The sequence below is a fragment of the Hemitrygon akajei genome, chromosome 2, assembly GCF_048418815.1.
Source record: "Hemitrygon akajei chromosome 2, sHemAka1.3, whole genome shotgun sequence".
NCBI classification, from domain to species: Eukaryota; Metazoa; Chordata; class Chondrichthyes; order Myliobatiformes; family Dasyatidae; genus Hemitrygon; species Hemitrygon akajei.
Window position 1 is genome coordinate 141,459,361 of NC_133125.1, and position 14,314 is coordinate 141,473,674.

The 14,314-nt window shown below is 39.9% G+C and overlaps 1 protein-coding gene across 1 annotated transcript in view; it reads left to right on the top strand.

The window, feature by feature from the left end:
- Positions 1-14,314, top strand: part of tm9sf2 (transmembrane 9 superfamily member 2) — a 57,919-nt gene that overhangs the window by 34,530 nt on the left and 9,075 nt on the right. Inside the window, exons 9-15 of the mRNA XM_073028671.1 lie at positions 4,370-4,478; positions 5,512-5,644; positions 5,932-6,051; positions 7,095-7,152; positions 8,046-8,205; positions 9,986-10,137; positions 10,409-10,520. Coding sequence (XP_072884772.1) covers positions 4,370-4,478; positions 5,512-5,644; positions 5,932-6,051; positions 7,095-7,152; positions 8,046-8,205; positions 9,986-10,137; positions 10,409-10,520 — 844 coding nt within the window. The remainder of the gene's footprint in view (positions 1-4,369; positions 4,479-5,511; positions 5,645-5,931; positions 6,052-7,094; positions 7,153-8,045; positions 8,206-9,985; positions 10,138-10,408; positions 10,521-14,314) is intronic.

The following is a 14,314-nucleotide window of genomic DNA, read 5'->3' on the forward strand; positions in this document are numbered from 1 at the left end:
TCTTTGGACTGTGGGAGGAAACAGGAGCACCCGGAGGAAATCCACGCGGTCACAGTAAGAACATACAAACTTCTTACAGACAAAGGTGGGAATGTCTGTGACTATATCACATTTCTTTACACTGGTATGGAATAGTGGTCGGTATGGGCAGAAATGAGTTCATCTGTGCAAACCCAACTGGTAAGGTCAGCAAGTGAACTCTGATCACATTAACCCTACACTGTGCTACTGATAATTTTATACTATTGGCATTGATATTCAAAGGATAATTCAAAGTTGCAAAACTTGAAAGGCCTGATGTTTAGAGTTATGAAGGTCATTTTATTGATGAGTGCTTCCAGCTTATGAATTGTAAATGTCAGATGCTGAATTAGTTAATTTGGCCTTTCCTGACAGTTTAGATCTGTTAAACATGTTATCCTTACAACTTTGCTTGTTGAAAATCTTTATCTGTATGATTGTAAAATCAATTGTTTTTTTAATATTTAATCACTTTTGTCAGAAGTAGTCTTTCATAAGTTCATGTTCTCATTTATCTTGAATTTGCTAAAGATTTTTAAGAAATTTTATCTTTACAAAAGGGTTGTGTAAATCTTGCTAAGATTACCAAAACATTAATACATGTAATAAACACAAAATACTAGAGGAACTCAGAAGGTCAGGCAGCATCTGTGGAGTTTCAGGGAGACAGTCGCCCCTAAAAGTCAGGAGACAGGTAACTGGGTGACTGTCAGGAGAGGGAAGGGGAATAGACAGAAAGAGCAGAGCACCCCTGTGGCTTTTCCCATCAACAATAAGTATACAGTTTTGGATACTGTTGGTGGGGAAGACCTACCAGGGACTGGACCCTCAGCTCAGAAAGGAAGGAGGGAAAAGAGGAGAGCAGTAGCGATAGGGGGTCTATCACTATGATCTATCAATGTGTCTATTTCAACGCTAGGAGTATTAGGAATAAAGTGGATGAATTTGGAGCTTGGATCAGTACGTGGAACTACGATGTGGCCGTTACTGAAACTTGGCTGGAGGAAGGGCAGGGTTGGCTGATGCAGGTACGAGGGTTTAGGTGTTTTAAAAGGAATAGGATGGGAGGTAGAAAAGGGGGGGACTAGCTGTACTGGTCAGGGATAGTATTACGGCTATAGGAAGGGAGGACACTGCAGAGGAAGTGTCCACTGAGTCGGTGTGGGTGGAAGTCAGAAATAGGAAGGGATCAATCATTGTGCTGGGAGTAGACTATAGGCCCCCAAATAGCCCTCAGGACACCGAGGAGCAAATAAGCAGGCAGATTTTAGAATGGTGCCGGAAATACAGGGTTGTAGTTATGGGTGATTTCAACTTTCTTCATATTGACTGGCACCTCCTGATTGCAAGGGGGATAGATGGGGCTGAATTTGTCAGGTGTATTTACGAAGGATTCCTGACACAGTACGTGGACTGGCCAACGAGAGGAGAGGCCATACTGGATCTAGTTCTGGTTAATGAACCTGGTCAGGTGGCAGACCTCTTGGTGGGGGAGCATTTTGGTGAGAGTGACCACAACTCCCTTAGCTTCAGCATTGTTATGGAAAAACAGACAAAATGGGAAAGTGCTTAACTAGGGAAGGGCTAATTATGAAGGGACGAGGCAGGAACTAGCAAGAGTAAATTGGAAATGGATGTTCAAGGGTGAAAGCACAGAAGTAATGTGGAGGAAGTTTAGGGACCACTTGTGCTGGGTTTAGGGTAGGTTTGTCCCACTGAGACAAGGATAAAATGGTAGGAAAAGGGAACCATGGGTGACGAAACATGTGAGACAACTCGTCAAGAGAAAGAAGGAAGCATATTTTAGATATAAGAAGCAGGAAGGGCTAATGAGAAATATAGGGTAGCCAGGAAGGAGCTTAAGAAAGGACTTAGGAGAGCTCGAAGGAGGCATGAGAAGACCTTGGCATGTAGGATTAAGTAGAACCCCAAGGCATTCTATGTGAATGTGAAGAACAGAAGGATGACAAGAATAAAAGTGGGGCCACTAAAGGATATAAAGAAGGCAACATGTGCCTGGAGGTGGAGGAGGTTGGGGAGGTCCTAAATGAATACTTCGCTTCAGTATTCACAAGTGAAAAGGACCTTGATTAGGGTGAGGTCGAAATAGAACAGGCCTGTGTGCTGGACAATGTGGAGATCAAGGAAGAAGTGTTGGATCTTCTTAAAAACATCAAGATTTATAAGTCCCCAGGGCCAGATATGATATACCCCAGGTTGCTGTGGGAAATGAGAGAAGAGATCGCTGGAGCAGTAGCTATGATCTTTGAATCCTCTTTGGCTGCAGGGGAGGTGCCAGAGGATTGAAGAATGGCAGGTAATAGGGAGAATCCTGGGAACTATAGACTGGTGAGTCTTATGTCGGTGGTCTGCAAACTGTTGGAAAGGATTCTTAAGAATAGGATCTGTGAGCATTTGGAGAAGTACAGCCTACTCAAGGATAGTCAACATGGCTTTCTGAAGGGAAGGTTGTGCCTCACGAGCCTAATTGAGTTTTTTGAAAAGGTAAGAAAAGAAATTGATGAGGGTAGGGTGGTAGATGTGGTCTGCATGGATTTTAGCAAGGCATTTGACAAGGACCCCCATGAGAGACTCATCCAGAAAGTTATGAGGCATGGGATCAGTGGAACCTTGGCTGTTTGGATAAAAAAATTGGCTTACAGGAAGAAAGCAGAAGGTAGTAGTGGAAGGAAAGTATTCTTCCTGGAGGTTGGTGACTAGTGGAGTGCTGCAAGGATCTGTTCTGGGACTCCTGTTCTCTGTGATTTTTATAAATGACCTGGATGAAGAGGCGGAAGGATGGGTGAGTAAGTTTGCGGATTACACGAAGATTAGAGGAGTTGTGGATGGAGCTTTAGGTTGTCGAAGGTTACAAGAGAATATAGACAGGCTGCAGAGTTGGGCAGAAAAATGGCAGATAGAGTTCAATCTGGATAAGTGTGAGGTGATGCATTTTGGAAGAATAAACCAGAAGGCTGAGTACAGGGTTAATAGTCGGTTACTTAAGAGTGTGGATGAACAGAGGGACCTTGGGGTTCAAATCCATTCATCCCTCAAGGTCGCTGCACAGGTTGATAGGATAGTTAAGAAGGCCTATGGGATGCTAGGCTTCATTAATATGGGGATTAAGTTCAAGAGTAGAGAGGTCATGTTGCAACTCTACAAATCTCTGGTGAGACCACACTTAGAGTATTGTGTTCAGTTCTGTTCACCTCATTACAGGAAGGATGTGGAAGCTATGGAGAGAGTGCAGAGGAGATTTACCAGGATGTTGCCTGGATTGGAAAACAAGTCTTATGAGGCAAGGTTAGCAGAGCTGGGACTTTTCGTAGAAGGATAAGAGGGGACTTGATAGAGGTCTACAAGATTATGAGAGGCATAGATAGGGTGGATAGCCAGTACCTGTTTCCCAGGGAATGAATAGCAAACACCAGAGGGCATATGCACAAAGTTAAGGGAGGGAAGTTTAGCGGAGACATCAGGGGTAAGTTGTTTACACAGAGGGTTGTGAGTGCCTGGAGTGACTTGCCAGGGATGGTGGTGGAGGTTAAAACATTAGGGGTATTTAAGAGCCTCTTGGACAGGCACGTGGATGAAAGAAAAATAGAGGGTTACGGGGAATTGTGGGTTTAGTACTTTTTTTAAGGAATATGTGGGTTGGCACTACATCGAGGGCCGAAGGGCTTGTACTGTGCTGTAGTATTCTTGTGTCTAGAGAGGATTAAACTATGCAAATACAAATGTAAAACAATAATAATACATAAATAAGCAATAAATATTGAAAACATGAGATGAACAGACTTTGGAAGTGAGTCTGCAGGCTATGGGAACATTTCAATGATGTAGTGAAGTTGAGTGAAGTTATCCCCTGTGGTTCAAGAGCCTGATTGTTGAGGAGTAATACTAGTGGTGGTGTGAGTCCTGAGGCTCCTGTAACACTTTCCTGATGGCAGCAATGAGAAGATAGCATGTTCTGGGTAATGGGGGTCCCTGTTTTCCTGCAACATTTCGTGTAGCTGTGCTCAATGGTGGGGGGCGGCTGGGCTTTACCCATGATGGACTGGGCTGTATCCACTACTCTTTGTAGGATTTTCCATTCAAAGCTGTGATACAACCACTCAATATACTTTCCACTACACATCTATAGAAATCTGTTAAAGTTTTAGATGTCATGCCGAATCTTCGCAAACTCTTAAGTAGAGACGCTGTCATGTTTTCTTCGTAATTGTGCTTACGTGCTGGGCCCAGGGCGAATGCTCTGAATGCTGAGCTGTAGTACTGAATAGCCAGTGAGATGTCAATGTTGTTTTTGATTCAAAATAAACAACTTTTATATTTTGTTTTGCAGCATAATGAATTCTTTGGTAATTGTCCTGTTCCTTTCTGGTATGGTTGCCATGATCATGCTTCGTACCTTGCACAAGGACATAGCAAGATACAATCAAGTTGATTCAACTGTGAGTGCTGCATTTGATGTTTATTGGGTACTTCACAACACCTTAACAGGAAGGGCTGTCACAAAATACTTGATAATACACCAATCATTGGTTAATGTTTGTTTTTGAGGCACTGACATAGCCTTGGGGAAAGGATGAACTGCTCTGCTGAGATGAGCAAAGATTAGGAAGCATCATCACTTTTCCTGCCAAGTCACATATCAGTGTGTCTTAGAGTAACAAAATAACTCCTTCCTCATGATATGGTCAACATCTTGAAAGTGCACACATTCTGCCCTGGTTGTATGGACATAATCACCAAGGAGTTTAATCACCATCCCTATAAGGACAGTAGAATGTGGGTAATAAAGGAAGCCCTGCCAGTGTTACCCACACTGAATATTTCTGCAGTTTTATGGGATAGAGTTGTGAAAGGATACTCCCTGATTTGACCCCTATATGATTGACAGTATACTCCATTGTTCTGGATTCCCCTCCAGTATGCAAGGTTCATCTGCAGTCATTCTGCTTGTTGTGATTCAAATAATCTGACAGCCTTCTAAACTTAAAGAAATAAATCGAAGTTGAGTTTATTGTCATATGCTCAAATACATCAAAGACAATGTGTAAATAACATTCACAAGAAAAATATAAATTAAAAACAACTTTTGCAAGAAAGAACTCATTTTCAACAGCACGCCAGTCCATTTTAGTGCAAAGTAATCAAAATAAATACTGATGCAGACTGTCCCCAGTTATCCTGTTTAAAATTCCTTTCTGTCTCTCTATCTCTCTGGCTCTCTCTCCTTGTTGGTTTGAATACTTGTGAATGCAGGTTGGCAATGTGGAAAATGCTGGTCATATTCTTTTAGCTGATTGTATAGAAGTTGTACAGTCATGGGGCTCTGAGCAGATACTACTGTTGCACATCGAGGTGCCTATTTACCTCCTCTGTAAGCTAATGTAGAACTTGGGCTTGACATTAAATATGCATTTGGATCTCACTGACATTATATTGAATATACTTCACCCTTTTCAATTTTTTTATAACCAGGAAGATGCTCAGGAAGAATTTGGATGGAAATTGGTCCATGGTGACGTCTTCAGACCACCTCGGAAAGGAATGCTATTGTCTGTTTTTCTGGGTTCTGGTGCTCAAATTTTTATAATGCTGTTTGTTACTCTGTGTAGGTATTTGATGATATTCTCTATAATTCTATGAGCTAAAACTCAATTGATTTTTATTTGCACATGAGAAGCAAATTAAGTCAGAGAACTGAAAGCTGCATAATGCTGCAATTTTGCATAGTAAGTTTCACGGATAAGTTTACACAGTGATTTGACTTTTAAGTCAATTTAAAAATTTTTGTCATTGGATTCCAAGTGGTTCTCAATGTATTTGTTATCCAGCTTACAGTAGGTCTATGCTTTCTATTAAAAAATAGTTTATTTAAATTTTTTTTATATTCCCTAGTTTTCGCATGCATGGGATTTTTATCTCCCGCTAATAGAGGAGCCTTGATGACTTGTGCTGTTGTCTTGTGGGTACTGCTTGGGACCCCAGCAGGCTATGTAGCTGCCAGGTTTTACAAGTGTAAGTAAAAGAAATTTAAGCTGACAGGATTTCTATTCATTAGTTTCAATTATCATCACCCTTTGGCACACAGTGAAGTTGCAAAATATGCTCTTATCAATAATCATTCAAATACTTATCTTGTGTGCTTTAGTTTGATTGCTATTGTTTCCTGTTGTATGTACCATAGGTCCAACTGTCTGTTTTCAGGCTTTTGTCAATGTTATTGATCTGTATTGATCTGGCTGAATTTCCCACCCCTCCCCCCACAATCCCACATTTTCCTTCCTTTTGCTGTAGGCTGGACTCAGACCCGTACGTTGAGGCAGAACAGCGAAGATCACATTTGACACATGCAGGATGCTGATTCTAAAACCACAAAATGCCCTCCTGCTGTAACATGTAAAACTATGTCAATATATAAGAATCATACACCACAAAGAAAGGCCATTTGGCCCTTCAGTATATTTCAGTATTTTTATTCAACCTTTTTGCAATACTTTTGTTAAAAAAAAGACACAAAATCCAACTACAGGGCTTTCTGGGTTATGATTGACTCGACTTGTGGAACTCTACATTGCATAAATTTTCCCATGTATTTTTAAAGCATTTTTCATGAAAACAGAAAAATGTTTTATGGTATTTATACTAACTGGGTGAAGGTTACATAGTCCACTAGTCTAATTATTGATAGTCTTAGGGTGACTATTCAATGAAGTGAATGTATTATAATGTTTGCATAGAGCAGTACAATATGAGTAACTATAGAAAGTAGTTATTTCTGACTCAGAGAAATTATCTAATGGACAGTTCTCAGGGACACAACCCTTGTGCAACCTGGGAACAGCCTCTCTCCTAGTTGGATAAAGCTTCTGCAATCTTCAGCTATATTTTATCAAATTAAAATTAAGTAGAGAAATTAAGATGGGTAGTAATGATTTGTGACTAATTATTACCATTGGTATAACATTAGTTTTAATGTTTTTATCTACTATAGAATTGTATTTCCAATTTGTTTTCCCAAGACCTATAAAATAATCATACTTAATTTTGTTTCTTTGTAGCATTTGGTGGTGAAAAATGGAAAACAAATGTATTATTGACTTCTTTTCTATGTCCAGGGTAAGTTACTCTGCTTATTTGAAGATTTATTCAGTAGTTCTAATGTTATGCATCCCCATGAAGTGGAGTGAGGGGACGGGTGAATACTAAATGCTAATCAGGAAAAACATATGCATGGCGAGAGAGGTTTGAAGAAGTATTTGTAAGGGTTGGAAGAGATTAAGAAGAAAGGAAGCACATAGTTCATTGAGCTATTATATAGGTAGCACAATATTATAAAAGTGTGGTAAGTAAACAGACTTTAAATCTTGGAACTTGGATATTGGATGTTGAAATGAATCCCTCATGAGATAAGGCATTGGGGGTTAGTAAAGATAGTGATGGATGAGCAGAACACTTCATCCTTGCAACTTGATACTCTAATCCAAACAAAAAGGTCCTATTACATTAGAATTGCACATTTTATGGTGGTAAAATAAGCATGTAGAAATGTGAGCAATTTGATGGCTACCTTCTGTGCTGAATCTTATGTAGAACAGGAGTAGGAAAAATGAACAAAAACTTGGGTATTTTGCTCAAGAGCAATGCATGCATTATTGTAATCCAAGGTTTATTTTCAGGTTTCAAAGTAAAATCCTTGAAACTGTTTCACTTTTTTCACAAGTTCATCAAAACAGAATTTAATTTGTACGTGATAGTGGGAAGATATAGTGGAAAATACACATGTTAAATCCATTGCATTTTGGTGGGATGTATTAATTTCTGAGCCAATAATGTTTTTAATCAGAGATTCATGTAGAGAAATTGCATTCAGAAATCTTAATTCATTACTAATAAAAGATCAACTCAAGTGTGTGCCTATCTACCCACACAGGCACCTGGCTTTCCTAGACAACAGGGTTTGTCAGGCAATATTGCAACTTGCTGGCAAATGTGTATTTTTTTCTCCCTAGAATTGTCTTTGCTGATTTCTTCCTCATGAACCTAATACTTTGGGGAGAAGGATCTTCAGCTGCAATTCCTTTTGGTACACTGGTTGCTGTTCTGGCGTTGTGGTTTGGTATTTCAGTGCCTTTGACCTTTATTGGTGCTTACTTTGGCTTCAAGAAGCATGTAAGTTTCATTGTTTTCTTTCTGGGGAGATATTTTTGCTGAATATGGGTAAAATAAAGCTATAATTTACTCAAAGTTTAAACATATTTGTGTGGTGCTTAAACCTTTTATCTATTTGGCCTGTCCTTTCCCTTTGTGTGCCACATACCAATGTGTAAAGGTTGTCCAACAGTACTTACCATTATGTAGCAAATTTACTGCAGCAAAAAATATTTCTAAGGTGCTTCATAGGAGCATTGTCCAAGAGTAAGGTGAAAATGGTAAAAGGTAGAACAACTTTTCTGTGGCTTAGCGCTTTGATTTGCTTTATTATAATTTCTTCACTGGTACATTTTGAATAAATGTCCGGGTATTCCTCTCCACGCTGTGATGATTTATAGTGCAATTTACATCACTTTAAGAAAGTCTGGTCACTGACATTGCTGTCTGTTGGGAATTTGACAATAGTGTATTGTCTTGTAATACTACTGTGACACTAATTTCCTTTGGGATCAATAAAGTATCTATTTATCTTGTCTGCTGTGTCACAAACAATATAATAGTAATGCCACATAAAGTACTTCCTTGCTGTCAGGGAATATCTGGAAAACATGAAAGCCACTACAGAATACAAGTCTTTTGTTCTGGAAACTTTCAATGCATTGATGTTTATCTTTATGGCAGTTGAGATTTCTCATTTACTTTATGATTAAATGACAGGAGAGGTTGGTTTGCCTTCCTGTTCCTTACCCACAGTCATGGGTAGTTTTATTTTATGCACCCTGGGATTTCTATCCTGTTAAGGAATCAGTTTGAATTTCTGATGGGAAAAGCTGTTCCCTTCCTTAGAAGGGTCTTGGTACCCTTTGGAGCAGAGACTAGTCAGGTTGGAGGGAAATGAGTTTAAAACAAAAATTTCTGGAGCTGCGAACGCTAATAACTTATTGATTACTCACACTTATTAGCCTTGTATGTAGTGCTGCACAGTAGGTGGGGTTCAGCTCCAGGAGGGAGAATTTAACAGTTAAGTGTCAGGGGCGTTTATTTTTAGGATGTTGACCCTTCCAAGTATAATAATCTATATGATGTTCCTATAGATGACTTCAGTATCTCAAGATAAGTTTTCATGAACAATAAATAAATTTTAACTATTCATCATAACGTGTACACATTGCAAAGATGCAGGAGGGTAAGTGAGAAAGAGAACATTATTCAACCGGTTTACCAGATTAATAGCATAATTTAATGTCCAGTTGTCCAGGTTCACATTCCATATGAAGTTGGTCATAACTGTTGCAACAACCAATTTATTTAAATAGAATAATCAGTGGTTTTCCAAGGTCTTATATGGAATGTGATATCCACCATCCCACATTTATTTCAGTTTATTGGAATCTATCTTGGAGGCTGTGGCAGGAACAGATTAATGGACTCACTTTTAAGGACTCTGTAACTCAAGTTCTCCATGTTACTTATTACTTATTTAGTATTACTATTTTGTTTTATAATTTCTATATTTGTGCATTTTGTCTTTTCCACTCTTTGTCTTCATCTTTGTATATAGTTTTTCACTGATGCTATTGTGTTTCTATTGCGAATGCTCGCAAGAAAATGAATCTCAGAGTAGCATATGATGACATTTAGAAGATGTACATTGATAATAAATTTACTTTGAACTTTAATCATGGTGCTATGGTACTACTGTGAATACCATAATGATTGTTGATTGTGTTAAGAATACTGTTCAGCTCTGTTTTGAGTGTTTGCTGTTCAACAACATTGAATGTGGTTCCTCTTGCAGACAATAGAGCATCCTGTTCATATTAACCAGATTCCACGCCAGATCCCTGACCAATCATTCTATACAAAGGCTCTGCCTGGAATTGTTATGGGCGGCATACTGCCATTTGGATGCATCTTCATTCAGCTGTTCTTCATTCTCAACAGCATATGGTGAGTCCCATTTGGCACTGTAGTTGTATTCAGAGAGATATTTCTGTAATAGCTACACTTGTTAAGACACCTCAGTCTTTAAAAGGAAAGCTAAAAAGTAACTTTGGTACTCATGGAAATAGAATTGATGTTTGTGGATTCTGTTATATTTATCACAGAACTGATGTACCTTCTCTACAGTAGTTCAGGTTACTTGTGTTCAGTTAATGCAAATTTGCCCACTAATAAACTGTATTTTCTTTTCCCGTTACTAATTTCAGTGTTGTTGCAGGTCCCACCAGATGTATTACATGTTTGGTTTCCTGTTTTTGGTGTTTATTATTCTTGTCATCACTTGCTCTGAGGCAACTGTTCTTCTCTGTTATTTCCATCTATGTGCTGAGGTAGGTTCACAAGAAAGCTACGTTGTTTGAGTTTTGTGGAACATTGTACTTTTATTGTGATATTCCCCAAAGCTGAATTATAAAAGTTTTACATCTTTGAGGTATTATGCAACATTTCTTTTTGAGAATCTTGGGGGAATATATGTGCCATACACAAAGTATGTAATAGCAATCCACCTTGGCTACATCAGTGTTACCTTCCACCCAGAAAAGATGGGCAGCAGATGCATGGTATACAGATTCCCCTCCAAGTCACACACCGCTGCCTTGTAAGTATAACGCTGATTCTCCATCATTGGATCAAAATCTAGAAACTCCTTAACAACAGCAACAGGAATACCTTCACCAGAAGGACAATAAATCATAAAAACGAGATTCTGCAAATGCTGAAAGTCCAGAGCAACGTACATAAAATACTGGAGGAATTCAATATCTATGGAGGGGAATAAATGGTCAAGATTTGGGCTGATAACCCTCATTAGAAACGTTGTCTGATTATTCCCCTTCACAGATGCTACCTGACCTGCTGAGTTCCTACAGCATTTTGTGGGTGTTGCTCTAGAAGGACAGCATTGTGTTATGAAGCTGACCTACATTAGAGCTAGCATTAAATGCTGTCCTTGGAGATTCCCACATCCTATAAATAAAGATATTCTACATGTAGACTAACTGACTGAATGCTGCTTGCATTGTATCAAGGTCATATGTTTAAACCCAACAAATAATCAATGTTTATACTCCTTCCAAAACTCCACATTCCTAATTAGAGTCCTAAAGTTATGCAGCATAGAAACAAGCCAAACTCATCCATCCCTAGTGCCCAATCTAAGCTAGTCCCATTTGCTAGCATTTGCCCATTAACATTCTAAACCTTACTAATCCATGTATCTGTCCAACTATCCTTTAAATGTCATTATTGTACCTCCCTCTGGCAACTCAGTCCACATCTTTTGTGTAAAAAAAAACTGTATTTCGTTCCTAATACATATTTCCCCTTTCACCTTAAACCTGTGCCCTCTACTTCCTGATTTTCCAACCCTAGGAGAAAGACCTTATGCATTTCACCCTATCTCCATATGCCCCTCGTGACTTTATAGAGGTCTAAATTTTGTACTAAATTGAGAAAGAGACAAAATAGGCAACTCTGTGCTAACTGCATCTGATGAGCAGCACAATGAGTGGAGCAATTCCTCACATCACCAAAGACCCAGGTTGAATCCTGATCAGAGGTGCTGCCTGTGTAGAGTTTGCACGTTCTGCCTCGGACTGCATGAGGTTCCTCTGGAAAAGTTATGCATGTCTGTAGGATAGTTGACTGCTGTAAATTGACACTGGCATGTGTAGGTAAGAGGTAGAATCTGGGGGAAGTTAATTAGAATGTAAAGACTGTATGAAAAGTGAATTAATGTAGGATTAGTGCATACGAGTTGATTGTTGGCATGGGCTCAATGGGCCAAAGGGCCTGTTGCCACACTGTTTCTCTGGTTCATACAGCTGCAGTAAAGTCAGCAGCTTTGTCGTATTGCACTGTGATCTGCCCTTTTGACATGTACCAGTTTTATTTGCTACAAAATAATTTTTGTTACGATATAATTTTAAGGAAAGTTGTAATGATTCTTTTGTTTATTTCTGACGAAAGTTGGAGGCGGAGGAAGCCAAGAAGTCGAGCGAGTTCTTCCTGTCCGTCTTTGAAAAGCCCGGGGGAAGTAGTTTGACATGTTCCTTGGAGTCACCTGCACTTGCTACAAGTTTGTTAGAGTTCAAAGGTGGATCAAGTACAAATGCGTCACAAGCCGAGGAGGAAGTCAGGTCGGATAAATCCAAGTATGACGAGATTAAGAGTGAGGCTGGCACAGAGAACGTGGACATGACAGGAGGGGAAGACATTGGTGGTGGTGGTGATGTTGAGTTTATTGACTAGATTGAACCTGATGACACTGAGCCCAGTGAGCTGGATGGTGTCAAACAGCCTCGAACTGTCATACCAGAAGTGATTGAACAGCATGAAATTGGACTTCTGAAGTTTGAAGAGGATACTGGAAAAGCAATTCTGCCTGATGCGTTGAGAACAGAAATAATAAAGCTAGGTTCGAAGTATTTCCAGAACAGTGAGGGGCCTTACCTACCAACAAATAACCGCTCAATGAGCAAAACTTGGTTCAAGAGGAAATTGGGAAATAATCATGGTGAGGAAGTGACTCGCTCATGGCGAGTCTATTCCCCTTCTAAAAAGTCCGCATTTTGTATCTGTTGTCTTCTCTATTCTCGGTCAGACCATCAATTCTCATTGGAGCAGGATAGTGGATTCAACCAGTGGAAAGCACCTGAAAGGATTAGTGTTCGTGAAAATGCCAAGAATTATCGGGAATGTTTCACACAGTGGAACAAAATGGAAATAGATTTAGCTGGAAACAGAGGAGTTATTGATGTGGTATTTCAGTCACAGATTGAGAAGGAAAAGCAGAAGTGGCATGATATCTTGATGAGAATCCTTCACTGCATAAAATTCCTTGCAACTCAGAACCTGGCTTTGCGAGGACACAGGGAGTCACTTAAGCTAGACGATGACTCCAATGTGGGAAATTTCCTTGGCTTACTGAAACTACTGGCCATCTTTGACCCTGTCATAAAAGAACAACTCACTCATTTGGAAAGTCATCCTGGATCCATGTCCTATCTTTCACCGGGTGTCCAGGACGAATTCATCCACATAATGGTATCCACTGTTCGCCAGAGTTTCCTGAGAAGCATTCGTAAAGCCAAGTACGAGTCTCATGTTCGACTCGACTCCTGATCAGGCACAGTGTGAGCAGATGTCAGAAGTAGTGAAGTGTGTGGAAGTTGATTTTGAGAGGAAAACAGTCTGTGTTAGAGAGTCCTCCTTTGGTTTTATCCAAATAAGCCAGAAGGATGCTGAGACCTTGGTTGAAGACATCTTGAAACAGCTAGAGAAAGACGAAATGGAGCTACAAGATTGTCGGTATGACAACACTGCTGTGATGGCTGGACACAGAAGTAGTGTTCATCAAAGAATAAGTGAGAAAAACGACCTGGCAGCGTTCGTGAATTGTGACAATCACTCACTCAACTTGGTGGCTGTACATGCAGCCAAGCAGGATACAATGATGGTCACGTTTTTTGGAACCGTTGAAGCTCTCTACGTGTTTTCCTCTCATTCAACACATTCAAAAATGCCGTGCCTGTGGTTGTTAAGTCAGAGTCCGAAACCAGGTGGAGTGCAAGGACAGAAGCAGTGAAGCCCGTCAACAAGTACCTTGAGGAGATACTTCAAGTTCTCCAGGACATGATAGACAATGAAAACGAGACCAGAGAAACAAGAAGTGACGCAAGGCAGCTGTACAACCACATGTTGAGTTATGATTTTCTGATTTTGCTAGGATTTTGGAACAAAGTACTTATTCGCATTGACGGTATTCAAAAGAGGCTGCAGGATCCTAGCATGAACTTCCACGATGCTGCCCTGGATTTGAAAGCCCTCGGAGATCATTTTTACAATGAAAGAGAAGTGTTGGTCAGTGAGTCACTCGAGGAAGGAGTCAGTCTTTGTCAAGAATGGAATATTGAAGTTGAAAGATGTCAGAGACGAAAGAAACAAATGGCTGATGAGAACTTGTGAGACGGTGGGTTAACAACTAAGGAGGAAATGGAAAGAGTCATGAAGGGAACACTCAACCATCTTCACAGAGAAATGGACGAAAGGTTTGTTCGTTTGCATGACACTGACGCCAAGTTTGGGTTCCTTCTTGATGTCGAGGGACTGTGTTACAGCGCCA